Genomic DNA, 18,111 nt, shown 5'->3' with positions numbered 1-18,111 from the left:
AATGTAATTTATAAGTATCCCAAACCTGTGGAGAGGAAGGGTCTCTTTTTATTGCCTCTCCCAGGGTTTTCTCTCAAGGCATTTAGGTTTTTGGGAGTTTTCCTTGCCTTGGCCTTTGAGACATGGTATGTGGTATTGGGCTATACATATATATCTTATTTGATTTTAATGAGGGTGTTGTCTTGTGTTGTGGCTGAACAGAAGGCAGGTGTCTCAGTTGGAGGAGGGAGATATTGGAACTCTCCACCCAGTCTACCAGTTCACTTACCAGTCATGGATCACCTATATGGCTAAACTTGGTCAGTTTATACTCTGTGTTCTTCTCAGCTGTGTCAGAGGGTTAAAAAAAAAAGTTTTTGAAATGAGAAAATAATGAGATCTTTGATATTAACTGTGCCTCTGCTTTTCTGTTACGGCCGGACTACTGGTTAAATAGGCTGCCCCTCCATTCAGCAGTGCACAGCTGACATTGCCTCACAGTTCCTGCTGCCATCCATCTTGGCCGAGATTGTCAATCTGGTCAGTTCTCTGGCAAGTGATACAACAGTGAAGGTGTTTGAAAAGACAAGGTGGGTGCTTTCTGCTCAGTCTGGAATGATCATTCACTCCCATGGTCATGCATTCATCTATTCAGTTCTTCTCTTTCAAACTACTATACATGAAACTATCTGGATTAAGAACGATGTGCCTTTCCTTCAGGGACTTCCTTGCTCACATTTCCAACACACTTTGAATACAGGGAATATCAAGGAAGTTTGCACAAGTGAGGTGTACTCTGTGACTGCTGTGTCATTTATGCAACACAACGTGCATTCTCATCCTGAGGGACCATGCTACTATCATGGTTGAGTGTCCATAATGGTATAACAGCACGGATGGCGCTGGTATACCATTATGGACACTCAACCATGATACCGTACAACACATGAATTGCCATTGTTGATTTTTTTCCCCTCTCCCTTTTTGGGAGTTTTAAACTTTTTTTTTTGACATTGCTTTGCATTATGAGTGATTCCAGGCTCTAGGTAAATGCTGAATCTCTCTGTAACAAGCTTGGACCAAAGCTCTTTAAATTCTGAAAAATGTCCTGTTGTGCAAAAGGGTAAAAAACACAATAACACCAATTCAGAAACATCAGTCTAAATACTAACTATCCGTTTAATGTTTGTAGCTGCCCCCCAGCTGGAGACATCTTTGTACCAGTGCCACTGAACCAGAATCTCAGCCAAGTTCCAGACGCTGCAAGGACCTTCATTCTCATTGGACGGAATTTCCATCAATGGCACTGCAGCACAGAGCTAGGTAACTGTAAACCATTCACATTCAACTACTGTTGAACTGCTGGTCCTGCTTAGCGGATTCAGTATGTATGGAGTCAGTAATGGGGACAAAATGATTTTCCAGCTCAGTGAACTTGCTTCATCATTACATTCAGCATTTAAACTCCACATCCGCAATTGTGACAATCCTTCCAAAATTGAAATTGAGTCTGGTGACTAATATATCCAAAGAATTCGAAAAATGTTAATCTAATGTCTCTGTCATTGTCCACAAGGAAACAGAAATTGCAACTCTCTTATTACCGTTTGTTCTGATATTCACATTGTTTCACTTTTCCATTTGTCAGAAATACTTCCACAGTGACTCCCCTTACATTGTCAGTGGGATAAATTAACAGAGTGCGGGTTCCAGAAGAGATTTTCATTAACTAAGGAATATTTTGAGGGTTTTCACCAAAATAACAGATAAAAAAACAAACAAAAAGAACTTAAACAGATTTCCATTCATTTTCTGCATGTGATAGCACAAGAGCTTATAATATAAAACTATTAAATTAAAATCTAAAATACTATACTAACTGTGATTCATTGTATTTTAGCTATTCCATTTTATTAATCACTATTTATATTAACACATTTGTAATTTCACCTGCTTTTTTAAATGAAAGATTTCTCGAAGTGTGGAAAAAAAATTAGCATTTAATTTTATTCAATTTTAATTTAATTTCATTTCATTTAATTAATACCTAGATAAGAAAACTTTGATTTATTTTTAAAGTCATAACATTATGAATTTCCAATTATCAAAATTAATAGAATTTTATTCCTTGATGACATTTTGTCAGGGTTAGAAAATCAGTTTTGGTAATATGTACGTAGATGATGGAAATTATACATTTCACCATAATAGCATGAGGTTTCCATGCGGCAACTAGTCGAAATAAGAGTGAAACAAAAAAGACATTGGCTAAAATGAGTTATTGTTGAGTGAATAAAATGTGAGCAGCATATTATCAACACTTGTTTGATAATGATAAATGTAGTGGAAGATGCGTGTGTCTGAGCTTCCAACATGCCCCTTCTCGCTTTGTTTCTTTGTCCATGCTATCAACTGTCTAACATACTTGTTATTTTTCTAAGTGTCTGGCTTTGATCAGTTTGTGTCAAGCTCTGTGTTTGTACCATCTCTGTTTACCTACAGAAGACAGTTCAGATGAGGAAAACACGCCAGTGCTAAATAGGTTCACACGTAAGTTTGTCTTTCAGCTGCACACTGATTGATGCTGATGGGATGTTTAATTAGCTGTTATTCTGGTGATAAATGTATAGTTTGGAATTTTACGCAAAAACTCCTCTTTGCTCCATCTTACCAGTGTAATCGATCCTTGAAGTTTGACCCATCAACTCCTTCCTTGTCTCAAGAATGCACTCCATTGGCACCTTGCTCTCCTGATTTATTCTCCGTCACCTCTTCTCTATGACTCTTATGTTGTGTTTAAACATTTAATGCCATTGATGGTCTGGTAACAGTGTGGCTCTTCATAATGGTGTTCGATATTATTGTGGCTCCTGGAGCTGGACTGGTTTGCCACCCCGGCCTTAGATCATCTCTGGAGGTCCAGTATTTCATGCAGTTGGTCACAAAACCTGTATTGCTGAAATGTTGTCCTCTGACCACAGCACAGCTGGTGAGGGGGTTGACAGAACTCTCTCACTCTACTGACCCGGCAAGGATCAATAGCTAGCGAGATTTGCAGGTAAAACCAGAAGACGAAGGTTTCCATGGATGTTACAAGAGTTGGTTGTCAAAGCTTGTTTTGGTAACTGGTGTGGTTCACAAGATGCAGGTGAGCTCTCAGAAGGGATCTTGAAAGTTGCTGCTGATCAGGTTTGCAGATGTTACCAACTTATTCGACGTAATAACTACAAATACTACAAAACAGTTATTTGACGTAAATTGTCTGTATTATAGATAAGATCTCTGTTAATCTTTCTAATTATTTGATAAATGGACTATTCTCAATGTGAATAAAATTATTCAGCCAGTCATTCACTCACTTCCTAAAAACAATTAATTGTAACACAAACTCATTTATCTACATACAGTATGAATACACAAAGTTAATCACTGAAGATGGCAGGACACATAGCATGACATGAAAATTCCAAAGGAGGCAGTGTTGATCTATTGTAAATTTCTCAAAAATTGACAGATTTCATTCTTCATGATTTCTGTACCCTGTACCCTGTGGAGAAGGTGCTGGGGAAGAAGAGGGATGTTCGTGTGTGGAACAAAATGACAAGAAATTGAGAGAATATGATAACACAACTGCTCTTGGTCTTATTGATATATTTTCACGACATCACTTTTTGCAATATTATAGTCTTGCTCCAAAAAACGGAAACTGGAAATATTTGGAATCCTGAATTATTTTTCAGTGGAAAAATGTCCATAAAGGTATCGTTATTCCAATTCTTGGTAAGATGGAGGTGAATGGATGTTCGGATAAATTCTGTCCAGAGACGAGTTGATGTTTTTATCATAGCAAGGAGATTATGGTCCATTGAGGGCGGCAGTAGCTCAGTGGGTAGAGCATTCGCTTTGGAACCGGAGGGTCGCCAGTTCAAGTCCCTGCCGAGGTGCCCCTGAGCAAGGCACCAAACTCTCAATTGCTCCCCCATCTGTAATGGGTGGTAATGTAATGTAAGTCGCTTTGGATAAAAGCGTCTGCTAGTTGATCGTAATGAAATTATCACACGCCGGTAACATTTAGTTCCTGTCCCCATTTGCTTTCCTTGGAGACTGACCTCAATAATCTATTTAACATCACTGTGTGGAAAATTAAACATTGATTCTTTTCTTTGTAATATTCCGCCCAAGATTTAACATTGGGTTCCCTACACATGTGTCTTTGCCCACCTTGTGCATTAAGTAAAAAACTAAAGGTTTTCCTGTCACCTAAAGTGAATAAATATGTCCCTGGCCGAAAAAGTAGCTCTGCCATATAGGGAGCCAGGGAACTGTAGAGATCACAAACAATCATTCTGTGACATGGGTCACCCTTGAAAACATTTTTGTTTGTTTGTAGTGTGTTCTTCTGACACGGGAGGAGTTGATGGATCAGACTTGTAGGATCGATGACACTAGTTCCAGCAAATACAAGTATACGTGTAAAACTCATACTTGTCACTTCATTATGTAAATTAAAATGCTTAAGAATAAAATATTCCAATCTAAATCTGAACTTAACTTAACAAATCGTGTAATAGAAATAAAATAAAATATTTTTTACGTCCAAATAAGGGAGAACACAAGCACACACACACACACAGAGATAAGTAACAAATCCAGCATGATACTGAAGAAATAATTTTTTTTCATGTCTTTGGATGGATTGGGAGAAAGACATTCTGGGTGTAATTAGTGCCTTTTGTATGAATCACAATAAAGGGCGAACATGGAATAATGTTTAGAGTTCCACTAACTTGCTCTTTGGAGAATCTAAATCTAAACTTTTTCAATTCAACTTTATTTCACAACATGTCACAACAAATGTTATCTCAATATCATATAATGTGACTCAATGTTTATAAAGAAATGCATCAATACTCATTTAAATATATGAAGTATATGGCACTAGCATTGTAGGATTTTGAAAATGGCATTCAATTACAAGGTCCATAGGTCTTTTAATGGACCATTGACTGCATCCATGGAACACATCTTAAAGCCTCTTAAAGCTACTGTACAGTTCGCTGCATGTACTATAACATGAAGTAACTTTCTTGCAGAAATATATACAGGGCCTTTTAAGGGAAAGTAGCCCTATAGCCTTTAGTGCCTAACGAAAGATTTTACAAGCCATTACTCTTATCTTTGTGCTGTTGATGGACTACACTACAGCCTAGTGTAAGTGACCTAGTTCTGCCCTTAAGTTTCTGAAAGTCATTTGTTTTTGTAAAATCGCCATCTTATTGCGATTGGAAAAGATGTAACATCGTGTTGAGCCTATTTACTAAACTAAATGAACATAAAACATAATAGCAAATACTCAAGTGTAGATATTCAGTATTTGTGTTCTTTGCTCCAAGTGCTGAAAAAAAATGTTTAAGTTGTCAAAATTAAACAACAAAGTCTGCAAAGATTATTATCAGTATAAGATCTAAGATCATATTACATTATCATTATAAGATCTAACTGCTTTTATTCTCTATTTGGATACTTTTTGTCTGATTCTAATTGTTATTACCCACAAAGACAATTTAAGCAGGACAAAAAATAGTTTGTCAAAGTATTTGACCCATGTCTGATATTGACCAATACCTCACTGTCATCTTCTGCTTTCATCATCCATTCACACACATTGGGCATCAGAACATCAAATTAGTACTTAGCTTTCACTGCCTCTAATCTACGAATATGCCTCCTAAACAGAATTAGGGTTCAGTTCATATGTATGACATTTAGGTGTCTGTGCAAAAACAATCTAGTGATTTATGAAGGAATGCAAAAAAGTAACTTGCCTCTGTCTGCTTATCTTTTGTTGATGTATATTTCCTTTTCCCTTTTCTTCTTTAACATACTTCCATATCTTACATTATACATCAAAATAAGTCATAGTCATAATGTAAAGACACGGAACAGATGATAAACCTATCCTGACTTGTGTGAGTGTTTGTTAGAGGGATTGTTCTGCATGTTGTGCATCTTTGGTTGAGGTTGACTTGTCATCTCAGTAAGTTCCCCCTTCCTCTGTCCAGCTCATAAGGGCTTCCAGCGCTTTGAGGCCCTGGAGCAGAGTGATGGGTTTAGTCCCAACCCAGCTGTGGCAGGAATGGCTCCCCGCCAAAGGTTCGTCTTCTTCACCATCCTGGACAAGAAGGTGAGCCTGTGCTCTAAGCCGTTAACCCTTGAAGTGACTCAGGCTTTTCAGACAACAAGAGGGTGTTCTGATAATATTACGACTACATGTAGAATTATTCAGCTAGTGTGTCAGAAGCAGTAACCACCAGTTAGTTATATTAAATACTGCAGATTTAGAACTTCCTTCACTTATTGCACTACATTTTTTTATTTAAGATCTAAATGGCAAACAAGGGATTTGGTTATTTGAAAAAGGGCAAACTGTGTTTATTACTACAACAGTGGTGCCTGTGGACCTACAGTAGACTAGAATTTTTTAAATGTATATGATCAATTTGAAGTTTTAATTGCTCACATTTTATGTCGTTTTGAACATCTGAACAAAATGTTCTTTTACACAACATTCATGCCTGTTCAGTCGCACTTGTTTCATATTATATCAAAACCAGGTCTTTCAGTGTTTGCTATTCAAACATTGTGGGTCGGAATTTATCAGCTTGGCTAATAAATACTCTGCACTTATTTTCACTATATAGATAATTAATGTAAGATCTCTATGCGCTAGGTGACGCTGTACAGCTACAACTGGTCGGTGGACCTCGGAGCATCTCTGAACCGTGAACTGGTCCGCCTTGTCAAGTGGCAGAATGCAAGAGCTCATGTTGTGCACTGTTTACTCAACCAGAAGATGGGCCTCTTTCATCACTACTGCTTTGCTGATGCACCTGTGCATGAAATGGACTCCAAACAGGTAAAACAAAGTTTCAAAAAAAGACATAGCCGGTCAATAAGTCACTACCATAGCAATAATGGAACAGGGTGAGAAAGGCCTCAAAACTACGTCTTATAGGGATTTGCTCAAATTCATCATTTTCAATTTATTCCGCCGTAGGTCACAAGGATAGTTTTTTTTTTTTGTAGCCCTAGCAGTAACGTGAGGAAAGATTTCAAAGAAGCAATTTATCATAGATTGTTGTGACATTCAGACACTGTGCTCTTCTGTGGCACACATCCTTATTGTCAATAAACAACAAATGTCACGCCATCTGATAGAGCTAGTCAGAAATGACGGTTGGGATTTGGGTCAGTTGTGGAGAAAGACCATCTGGATTCGCAGCACTGTAAGAGGCAGCAGGTCCCGGGGCTGTTCTCATGCAGCTGTTGTATCCCACAGAGAAATTTGAGTGTATTCCTCATCAGCAGTTTCAGTATCCGTCCCACCGTTAAGAGATTATTACCTCCACCCTTATATGCTATCTGGATAAGGAACATTATGGTGTTGCCCTTGGCTTAACACACTGTTTCTTGTGTAAATATGGAAGGAGCAGGGATTACTATAGATTGGTTTAGGCTGGATGGATAGGAAGATGGGATACTGTATGAATCACAAAGGAAACGTGTCAGAGAACAAGTCACAAAACAGGAACAATAGATAATGATAAAAATAAAGCAAGAATTCACTAAAATTACGAAGCTAGAGCCAATCTCCTGTATACAATGTACACCTTTACTGACAGGTAATGTTCTTTACATAGTGCAAGAGGGGCAGGTTTATATATTGTATAGTTGTCGTGCTGCTCGTGTAACAAAACAACATTAAGACTTTTTTTCATTTGAAGACTGGGTTGTCCCAAGCAATTCGTCCGTACTTATGCAGATGGCAAGGCAAATGCTGCAGAGACCATCTGCCCATTAGTTTGATGGTGGAAGTAGGCAGCTCCCGGTTTGTGGTTGTTGTGGATTCACTGATTCTGAATGAATGAATATAGGTTATATATACTGTATATAATCATCGAACTAAAAGTTTGTGTTTGGTAGATTATTTCTCTGTTGTAACAATGCTTCTTGGCAATACATTTTATACTGTTGGAAAGCCTGTTTAGTTCCCTTTTAAATGGTTCCCCATTTGTAAGGAGCATGGATCTGTGGGATGAGCAGCACAGCTGAGTATGTGGGTTGCGCTCATGAAAAATTTGCCAAATCTTCTCTGCCAATGTCAAACAGCTTATTCTGCTGTTGCTATTGACTCTTGTTTGGTGTTGTTTGGTGGATTGGATGATTGAAGTCTATCAGTAACAAGGAAGAAAGAAGACATATTGGCAATTTTACAATTTATTCAATTAACAAACAGTCAGGAGCCTCAGTAGCGTGTGGAAGAACCTTACCAGCCTGCTCCTCATGCTGGTCACCAGCCTGGTCACACACTGCTGTGGGATGGCATTCCACTCCTCAACCAGGATTTGTCGCAAGTCAGCCAACGTGGTTGTGTTGGTCACTCTAGCACAAACAGCACGCCCCAGCTGATCCCACAAGTGTTCAATTGGGTTGAGGTCAGGACTGTTGGCAGGCCATTCCATTCTCTCTACTCCCAAATTCTGGAGGTGGTCTCTGATAAACCCCACTCTGTGGGGGTGAGCATTGTCATCTTGGAGGATGGTGCCAGGCTGTTGTGGCTGTGTATGGTTCTTCCACACGCTACTGAGGCTCCTGACTTAGACTTAGACTTAGACCTTTTGACTTAGAAGAATTAAAGTACATATATCTGCAATACATATCCAGTCTAGCTATGAAATGTTAAAACAGCCTACCATAAAAAAAAATCGGAATATGTCTGATTCTGTTGAAATACATTAAATCTACTGCGCATGTGTGGAACGCATCCTCCAAGAAGACTCTTTTGCGTCCTCTGTCAGTGAACATGTCTGCAGCTGTATGTGAACGTGTACGCTCAGGAATATAATTCAGCCCTATGAATACGCAGATGGCTGAGATGTGTACCAGAAAAAACACAATGTTGTGAGAGGAAGAAAAATTGCAGAATAGAGACCTTGTGAAGTCGTAAGATTTGATGGTCGATGCAACTAGACCCATTCTCATATTACATTACATTACATTACAAGCATTTGGCAGACGCTTTTATCCAAAGCAACTTACATCACATTACCACCCTTCGCAGAGGGGGGAGCAATTGAAGGTTCGGTGCCTTGCTCAGGGGCACCTCGGCAGGGGCTCGAACCAGCGACCCTCCGGTTCCCAAGCGGAAGCTCTACCCACTGAGCCACTGCCTCCCCTCATATACTGGTGTGCTGAAGTGAAAAGGGAATTGAACAAGTTTAATCTAGGTTGAGAGCTGACAGGGATGCACACTGGGTCGCTGGCGGACGAGCAGAGGCGAAGTTGCTGAAACTGGAATCATGACAGAGTCGGTAATGCAGTTAGAATTACCTGGAATATGGATGTTGGAAAGAATAGGTAGTGAGGGACGATATCGAGTGCCCTGTGTTTATAATTGAGACTGTGCCTGTATTGTAGCAAAAACTGACGTGTTTGCATGACCAGGAAGCGCCCCAAATGACACTGTCTATGACTATTGGATATAGTCGTAACAGTGAGAACGACAGGGTGCTAAAGCCTAGCCCTGTTCTAAAACCTTTGGGACGGCAGTGGCTCAGTCCATAGGGTACTCGGCTTGGGAACCGAAGGGTTGCCTGCGGTGCCCCCCTCGGTGCATGTGTGTACGAGGGGTGCACAGTTGGAGGTGTGTGTGTGTGTGTGATTTGCATTGTGTGTTGTATAAAACTGCTTGAAATATTTGAAAAAATGCATGTATTCTGAATATAAAAATGTCTCAACGCTGCGATTAAAAAGGGTTTTCTTCTTCTTCTTCTAAAAGAAAGAGATACCGTTCAAATTTTAACAACTGTGCCCAGACACTGATTGGCATCCGTCGTCCAGCATTACAGAGTCACTGAGGGTCTCAACGGAGGGGGCTAGGGTGAGAAGATGAGAAATTAAGGAATTGCCCTGGGTTATGATGTGCATGGCGAACTTTAGGTGGCCCAGTAGTGACATAATATCACGTCTCAAGGTGGAGACAGAATTTGTACAGAAATGTATCTAGTCCTGTCTAGATACAAAAAGAATGTAGGCCTCCCTGCTGCACAGAAAAACGTATTCCCAGAAATTCCAATGATGCGCAGGCCTTGTGAACGCGAGGACACAAAAAGGAACTGGCAGTACATGGGGGAAAGTTTAAATGCACATCGGTCTGATCCGAGCAGAAACTGGGGAGTCCCTCATTTCACGCAAAAGAGAGAAAAAGAGATAGACGGCGTACATGCAAAGTGTAACTAACACAACATTATGGTCACAGGCTCAGGAAAACAGCTTAATAAGACACGTGTAGTAGTTAATTCGTTGCTCAGAAATTCGGAGACCAGGGAGTTGGTGAGGGCAGACTGGAGATTTTTTGTGACGTAGCTGCTTGACAACTCAGAGAGCACTTGGACCCCTGAACAAAAAGTCAACAAAACATGTGTTGGGGTGGGATGAGAGTGATAAAAGAGGCACACACCATAGTTTTCTCTCTTCTTTTCTCTCTTCGTTCTGCAGGGGCACGCATCATTGCTTTTAATTCTGACTATAGTTTATCTTACGTATTTGCCGTCATTGGATGCAAGAAATAGATTATAGTATAGTAATGATACAGAAATATGAGCAGCAGCAGTGATTTATTATAGAATAATGGGGGATGCTGTTTTATCCTTTCCCCTATAGCAAAATACAGGCTGAAAGCAAAAACAACACAACCAAACTTTTCCTTTCCCTCAGATGACTGCACTCTTAATCACTGTGGCACTAATGAATGGGGACAGAAGGCAGAATCAGAGCAGCAGAAAATTTGCCCGAACAGAGCATCATCTGTCATCATCTGATAAGCACCAGTACACAGTTTGACCCTCCAGCCTGTGAACGCGATGCAGCCACACTGAGGCATCTAGGCCCTGAACTGCTCTGCCAAGAGTTCCTCTCAGCATGAACCAGGGTAGATGATGTATCTACCACTTCATCTACATGAAAATACTGTATATACTGAGTATGTACACACACACACACACACACACACACACACACACAAAAAAAAACTGTATTTACCCTATGACAGGGGTGTCAAACTCAGGCCCGCGGGCCGAGATAATTTCAAATGTCTATTAGAGCCGGCCCGCCGATTTATAGCGCATACACCGCTAATACTACACATCCCAGAATGCTCTGCGAGTGCATTCTCTGTGACATCACGAGCCATCTCGATGTGCTCAACCTGCAGCTTCAGACTTCACAAACACATGCACTACAGAGGGGGTGCAGGGCAGCCATTTTTCGGCGCCCGAAGAGCAGTTGGTTGCCTTGCTCAGGGGCGCCTCGGCAGTGCCCTGGAGGCAAACTGGCAACTCACCAGCTACCAGTCCACTTACTTGGTCCATACGGGACTCGAACCGGCGACCCTCCGGTTCCCAAGCTGAATCCCTATGGACTGAGCTACTGCCACCCCCAAGGTTTAATTTGTCAATAGAAGGCATCAAGTTTCTCTTTAAAATGGCCTGGTATTTGTGGGAATCCATGATGCCAGGTACGCAATCAAGATTGCCAGTTCCTGCCAAAGAAAAACAGCCCCACATCATCAATGACCCACTTTCATGCTTGACCACGAGGATGGTATTCTTCTTGTGGTAAGCCTAGCCTTTCGCACGGCAGAAATACCGCTAGTCCATATGTCCAAACAGTTCCAGTTTGGTTTCATCAGTCCATAGAACTGTCTACCGAAACTCTGTAGTCTTGTCCAAATTTCTCCTGGTGTTTTCTAGTCAACTTTTAATGTTCCTTGTGGTCAAGAGTGGAGTGCGTCTTGGAGTCCAGCCATGAAGTCCTTGTTTATTCAGTGCACGTCATATAGTTGCCACTGAAGCACTTAGTCACGTACCAGCCTTCATCACGTCACCCTGTAGGTGTCTTGCACTGACGGGGTTTTTTTTCTTAGTTGTCCTGACTAAGTTGCTGAGTACCCATGATGACATTTTGGGCTTTCTTCCACGGCCAGACAGGTTTGCAGCTGTTCCATAAGTTTTTCTGTCTCTGTCCCAAGGCCCTTCAGGTGTGATAATATAATGTTCTCTCTCAGCTTTTGTGGAAACTCCTTTGTCTTTCCCACCATCAACTCACATTGAATACATTCAACAGTTGGGGTTTATATTTGCGTCACAGCTGAAGCAAATGAAGGATCATAATAGAGTTCCCAAAGGCTTAACTATGTTTCAACTCTACTTTAGGCCATTAAAACTGACAGAAAGCTTTAACAACAACAATACAACATAGGGGTTGAATAATTGTGACATGTCTATCTTAACAGAATATACTGTTACACACAAATACTACATTGTGCATTTTCTGTGTTGATTTGATGTATCACTCAACTCGTAAAGAAGTCGCCCAAAGCAGAATTTTGCTTTTTGAAATTACTTAAATTGATAAATTCTTTCAATCTTTGGGGGGTTGACCATTTCTGAATGCAACTGTATATACATATGTATATGTAAGATGAATAAAACATCAGGCATGATGTTATACCATGATGCATGAGCATTTAAAGGAGTGTTTTAGAGGTTATTTTATATAAGAAGAAAGAAAAGAAGAAAAGTAAACAAGACACAAATGAAAAAGAAGAGAATCAAAAGAATGAAGAGTCATTCAAATAATTTCATCTGAACTCCCTTGGGCTACATGAATGCGATTAATGAATGAGTATTATCTACCCAGTCATTGGAATTAATGCAAATGGCCACACCTCCCTTTTTTGTCTCCATTTATAGTCAGGGATGCACACAATTCATTCATTGTGGTACTAACTGAGAACCAGTAAATATATGTTGAAACACATGAATCGGAATGAATGTCTTGAATGTTGAGCTTAAACTTTCCATTGGCCAATTTACTGCTTCCCCTACTAGTGTGAGGAAGGTGAGGTAATACATTTCCTCCATCAACACGTCATAATTTAGAAAAGAAATTTCTGCTCACTGCTTATTTCTCTGTTTTGTGTTTTTGCTGCCCTGTTTTGCGTAAACAAGTGAGCATGCACACTCAAACGATTACTGACCTACACACACTTATATTTGAGAAATATTATGTTTTCCAAAACTCATGTTGCCTCTTAAAGCAGTACGATGTATCAACTCTCCAAACTGGTTAATTCGTGCAAGATTGGTGAACATGACCAGGTTGCGTGGAATTCCACTGCAAACTCAATTATTTTCTTATAATTGAACATGTGGGAGACAGGCAGGAGGGAGAAAGAATTGCCACTTATATACTGTCCTCTTTATAGTGATTATTCAAATGTTTACTGTAATTGTCTTCTTATGCTTTAAGAACTTAAGATGCATATATATATGTATCTTATACCTTAAGAACTTAAGATGCATCTATATATAGATATCTATATAGATATATCTATATATATAGATATGCATCTTAAGTTCTTAAGGCATAAGCAGACAATTTGTTTATTTTTTTGTGACTAGAAACTGCTCTATAAAATAGCAATCAGTTGTTGTCTAATAATGACACAATATATTTGAATAATTTCCTTCTGTCTGTCCCCTTGTCTCTGTTCCTTTCAGGATCCTAATCCATTCCTCAGTCCCTCCATGGAGCCTGATGCATTGCTACGGAGCCCAGTTCCTCCCTTGCCCAGTAAAGAGCAGGGGAGGTTGGGTAGCTCTGGTCGAAGCCTTGCTCCACTCCACTTCCCCTCTGAGCTGCTGCCCTTCGATGAAGCACTGAGGGATGTCTGCACCATCCGCGCTCTGGCAGGAGCTCCTGATGGAGGCGATGTGGTGGCCCAACATGGTTGCCAGCTATTGGAAATCAAAGCTGCTGAGCGAAGAGGTATGAGGACAATAATATTGAAGATAATAGCACTTATTATTTGTAGTAGTATTCAAAGTTTTAGCTTTGTCAGTACTGCAACATACTTTTTGTTTAATGAACCCTCTCAAAGGAGAACTAATGGCTTTAACTGTACCAACAGAAATGGAGAAACAGATGAAGATTGAGAACCTTTTTGTGACATGGCAGCAGAGGTCAGCCCAGTCCAACATGCCTATCTCAGTGAGTTTTGCTGCGCTTAGGTCAACACACAGGCATAACTAAATCACCTTTATTCATATGATCAATATCATTATTGTTGTGACAATGCGACATTTATCTCAAAAGGCTCAGTCAGTGTTTTTCCTCGCCTGTGTCAGATGGATGACTCACCATGCACTACATTGGGAGGCACTTTGTACTACGAAACATTTGCACTAATCTGATAAACACAATAGAACAACCCCCTAAATAAGAAGTAATGGGTATGCTTTGTTGTTTATAATGATATATATTATATCATTTTACTGTAATTGTCATTTTGTTGATCAGCTTGGTTTTTCAGCAGCCTATTCTAAAATCTTGAATGTTGATTCCGATTATAGTGTTGCAGTGGAGAAAACTTGAACCAACAAAGTTGTCTAGCAGCATCACCAACCAAAGCCACATGTCAAATTTTTTTCCACAATCCGTTTTTTTCAGGTGGCAGACTTGGAAACTCTGAAGCAGTCGTCCAGACTGGTCCACTACTGTGCCACTCCTCTTCTCTTCGACCCCATTTTTCGCAAACAGATTCAGGAAGAACAGATAATGCTGCCTCTGGTGAAGGTAAACCTGTGGTCAGACCTCAAGGCAGGCAACAGGAAGATCACAATGTGTCCTCAAAATAATATTAAAAACGGAATTATTTTCTCACCTATTATGTGATTCAGGATCCAAAGTTCTGTATTTCAGTATTTGAATATGCCACAGTGCAGCTTAAATTACACACAGAAGATATCATGCCCTTGCACTGTTTATTATCACATATTTTACATTTATTATTTATTATGTTGGTAATAAATTAATAATACATTTTATACTCACAATTAAAATTGGACACCCCTTTGTGATTTCAGTTAATATTGTTGCTGCATTTTTACCTCATAGACTGTCAACAGAGAATGTACTTAGCAATGTACTATAGCAACACTTATATATATATATATATAGGCATATCTGTGTGCCACAGATTGATACTCAAAAACAATATTTTCATACGTCTTACTTTTTGTACAAGCAATAGTAAATTAAAGTTGTTGCATGCTCAACTATTTATGTTACTCCAGAAGCGGCATCGCTCCAGTGACTCCATGGCGTCAGGTCGGGACAGAAGCTACAGCACTGATTCGGCAGACATGCTGCCAAGCCGCCTGAAAGAAGAGCCTTGGCTGCTGGAGATTTCAAGTGTCTTCCTTCAGCAGTACGTTCAGTACCTGCAGAGCATGGGCTTCATTCTGGTCCAGGTCCGGCCTCAGTCCCCAGCTCGCAGGTCAGTTTATGTGTGTGTGTGTGGCAAGGAAGACTAGTCAGGTGTCCCCCCTTGTCAAATATATGAAGGACTGGGCCATTCACTAGAGGCGAGGTAGATTGCCTCACCTCTGGTCTATTTAAGTTAGCAAAATCATTCAAATGTAGGTAAATTTTCCCTTAGAATTGAAAATGCTTAAACAGCCTACATCACAGCTTTCAATTAATGCGTTTTCATTTATTTTGTTATGAAAATGGTTGGCAGCATATGACGAAGGTCAGTTTGCACCTCCACACGTCAGCCGGCAAAGAGCTTGTGAGCCGCATGCCGTTCTGTCTCGCGGGCCGGATCAAACGTCCGTTCAAATAATCACTCACAATCACACAGACGCATGCCCACATGGACACGCAATCACAAAGACACACGCCCACCATCATGTGACCAAGTCACAGAATGCAAACACCTTCAGCGCCCCTAATTATTATGACACAAATTACATATAATTAATCCATGAAATATATGAAAACAGTTCAATCTCATTGTCCTTCAGCAATGATCTTCAAGCTTCTCTCGGCCAGAAGCTCAGGCACAAAGTTCGTTTGCAAGAGTAATCTTCTTCAATAACTGTCTCCAAGCCTCTCCATGCTGACTGGACTCAGGGAAGTCCACTTGAAAAAGCTTCCCCCACAATTCCTCCATCTCTACAACCGAAATGCGACTTGCAGCAATCTCAGGCTGTTCACAGTTGCCTCCACTACAGGGAGGCTGGACAGCGTGCCACACCTGTGGCGCATCAGAGAGTAATCGCCAGGAGCATAAAGGCGGACGGCAAGAGGCAGAGACTGAGAGAGATAGAGAGAGCACGGAGGGCTGATCAGAGAGCTCTGAAAGCCAAGCTCCGGCAAGAAGCCTCGCTGCTGGCAGAAAGGAAACGAGGCCAGAGCTGGGGACGGTCCTCGATGGTGACAGAAACGCCTGTTACTTGTGATACTTTTGATGTTTATGGACAGACCTTACATTGTGTACACGGACACCTTTTGTTAAGCGAATTAAAAGCACCTTGTTATGCTGGAAACCTCTGTGATTTGTATGCATGGACACCCCCGTGCACTGCCTGAAAGGGACATCCGGGGGGAACAGCCCCTCACGATGTCACAACAGCCACTGGAGAAATGCTCACTGTGGCTTCCGAATTGGCAATGGTCTGATGCCTGACTGGTTCTTTATCTTTTGAGTGAATGTGAAGCAGGCTGGGATGCTTGGAGATGCATACCTTACATGGCAGTTGCCTCCTGCAGTCCTGTCTCATGTGCCCTATGCACATACATCCAAAACAAACTCCCTGTTCCATGAAGAGGGCAATCTCATTATGTGCTCTTTTTTTCCAATAAAGATCACATCTCCAGTGCTTGTTCACCCTTGCAGTACAAGCAAGTCCCTCTGCTCAAGGAGTCTCTTTCCTGTCGCTTAGTGCCAGTCACATGAAACACAGGAACTCCTTGGGTCGAAGCTGGAATTCCACCTATTTTCTGAGGCGCGAATGGATCAGATTCAAAGTTCAGGGCAGTATGAGCTGCTTGTTCAGATTTCTTGAACGTGCTGCTTTGCATTGTGGATCTGAAGGCTCTAAGTACAGTGACCTTTAGCCATACACACAGCTATCTCCACTTCGCGCTCAAAAAGCTCTTTCCTCTTTCCTCTCCTCTTCCTGCCGCTCCAAGGACAGCGTCCCCAATAAACGATCCGAGCCACACACACCGCTGGCCGTGCACTGCGCTGCCTTGATTGATCAGGAAGATCAACTAAAAAAGCCAAGTCTGCCAACCATAGAAGGTCACTCAGCTCATGAAGAGGTCGATCCTTCTCTTTCAAAAAACGGTCGATTTCCGATCTCAGGGAATAAAACCGCTGCAGCACGGAGCCACAACTTATCCAGCACACATCAGAATTGTGATTGTAGGGCCCTCCTGCTGGAATTATGTTGACATTTTTCATAACAGTGTTCTCAGATCACCAAGCTGGGCTGTCTTTGCACAGAGGGCTTCTTGGTGGATGTCACAGTGCATTTAAACAGCCTCACCTCCACTCTCAGCTCACTCACACTGTGTGGTGTCTGGGGAGTAAACTTTGCTTGGGTACCATGACCTGGTTGACTGAGAACCACCACAGAATAACAATAAAGAATTCAACATTGATGTGAAATTTATGTGACATGCAAGTGTTTTTGCTCATTAATCTGCGCTGCATATGATTCTCAAACTCTCTGGTTTGTTCAGACCCTGATTGACCCCTGTCCTCTATACCATCCCCCTACCCCAATCCCATCTCTTACAGCATCGCCCGGGCTCGTGCTGCCATGCTGAGCTCCATGTCATCAGAAGGCAGGATGTCCTTTTCTTACGTGAAGCAGAAGAGCGAGGACAGCCCTAAGGTGTGTGTTCACCTCAAAGATGAGACATACAGGGTTTTAGTCAAGCTGTGACATTGGCCTGCCCAAATATACAACGCCTTGTTAAAGCAAAGTCAAGTCAGCTTTATTTGTAAACCCCAATATCACATACAATGTCTCAAAGGGCTTTACAGGCCCGAAACATCAGAAAATTCCTGACTCCGTCCAAAACTCTCTAGGAATATGAGGAAAAACTCCAGAGAAAACCAAGCAGATGTCAGAGAGAAAGACAGAGCCCTGCTAGTAGACACACCCGGTGTCCCTCTGGTTGTGAAGCTGGCTAATGTTGAGACAGCTCATGAGC

At 41.1% G+C, this 18,111-nt stretch overlaps 1 protein-coding gene across 7 annotated transcripts in view; it reads left to right on the top strand.

The window, feature by feature from the left end:
• The window catches only part of szt2 (SZT2 subunit of KICSTOR complex), an 88,664-nt gene that overhangs the window by 58,335 nt on the left and 12,218 nt on the right, over window positions 1-18,111 (top strand). For 6 of the 7 annotated variants that reach the window (XM_076141562.1, XM_076141563.1, XM_076141565.1 and 3 more), the window contains 11 exons: window positions 202-299; window positions 437-569; window positions 1,172-1,302; window positions 2,482-2,529; window positions 6,042-6,163; window positions 6,710-6,895; window positions 13,602-13,869; window positions 14,012-14,091; window positions 14,551-14,676; window positions 15,177-15,379; window positions 17,693-17,789. In XM_076141562.1, coding sequence (XP_075997677.1) covers window positions 202-299; window positions 437-569; window positions 1,172-1,302; window positions 2,482-2,529; window positions 6,042-6,163; window positions 6,710-6,895; window positions 13,602-13,869; window positions 14,012-14,091; window positions 14,551-14,676; window positions 15,177-15,379; window positions 17,693-17,789 — 1,492 coding nt within the window. The remainder of the gene's footprint in view (window positions 1-201; window positions 300-436; window positions 570-1,171; window positions 1,303-2,481; window positions 2,530-6,041; window positions 6,164-6,709; window positions 6,896-13,601; window positions 13,870-14,011; window positions 14,092-14,550; window positions 14,677-15,176; window positions 15,380-17,692; window positions 17,790-18,111) is intronic. The other variant, XM_076141564.1, reaches the window with a different exon arrangement.

The sequence above is a fragment of the Genypterus blacodes genome, unplaced genomic scaffold (genome assembly GCF_046128005.1).
Source record: "Genypterus blacodes isolate CSIRO-AG114 ecotype Tasmania unplaced genomic scaffold, CSIRO-AGI_Gbla_v1 ptg000019l_1, whole genome shotgun sequence".
In the NCBI taxonomy this organism is placed as follows: Eukaryota; Metazoa; Chordata; class Actinopteri; order Ophidiiformes; family Ophidiidae; genus Genypterus; species Genypterus blacodes.
Note: the sequence above shows the minus strand (reverse complement) of the source record. Positions and strands in the feature narration are given on the sequence as shown.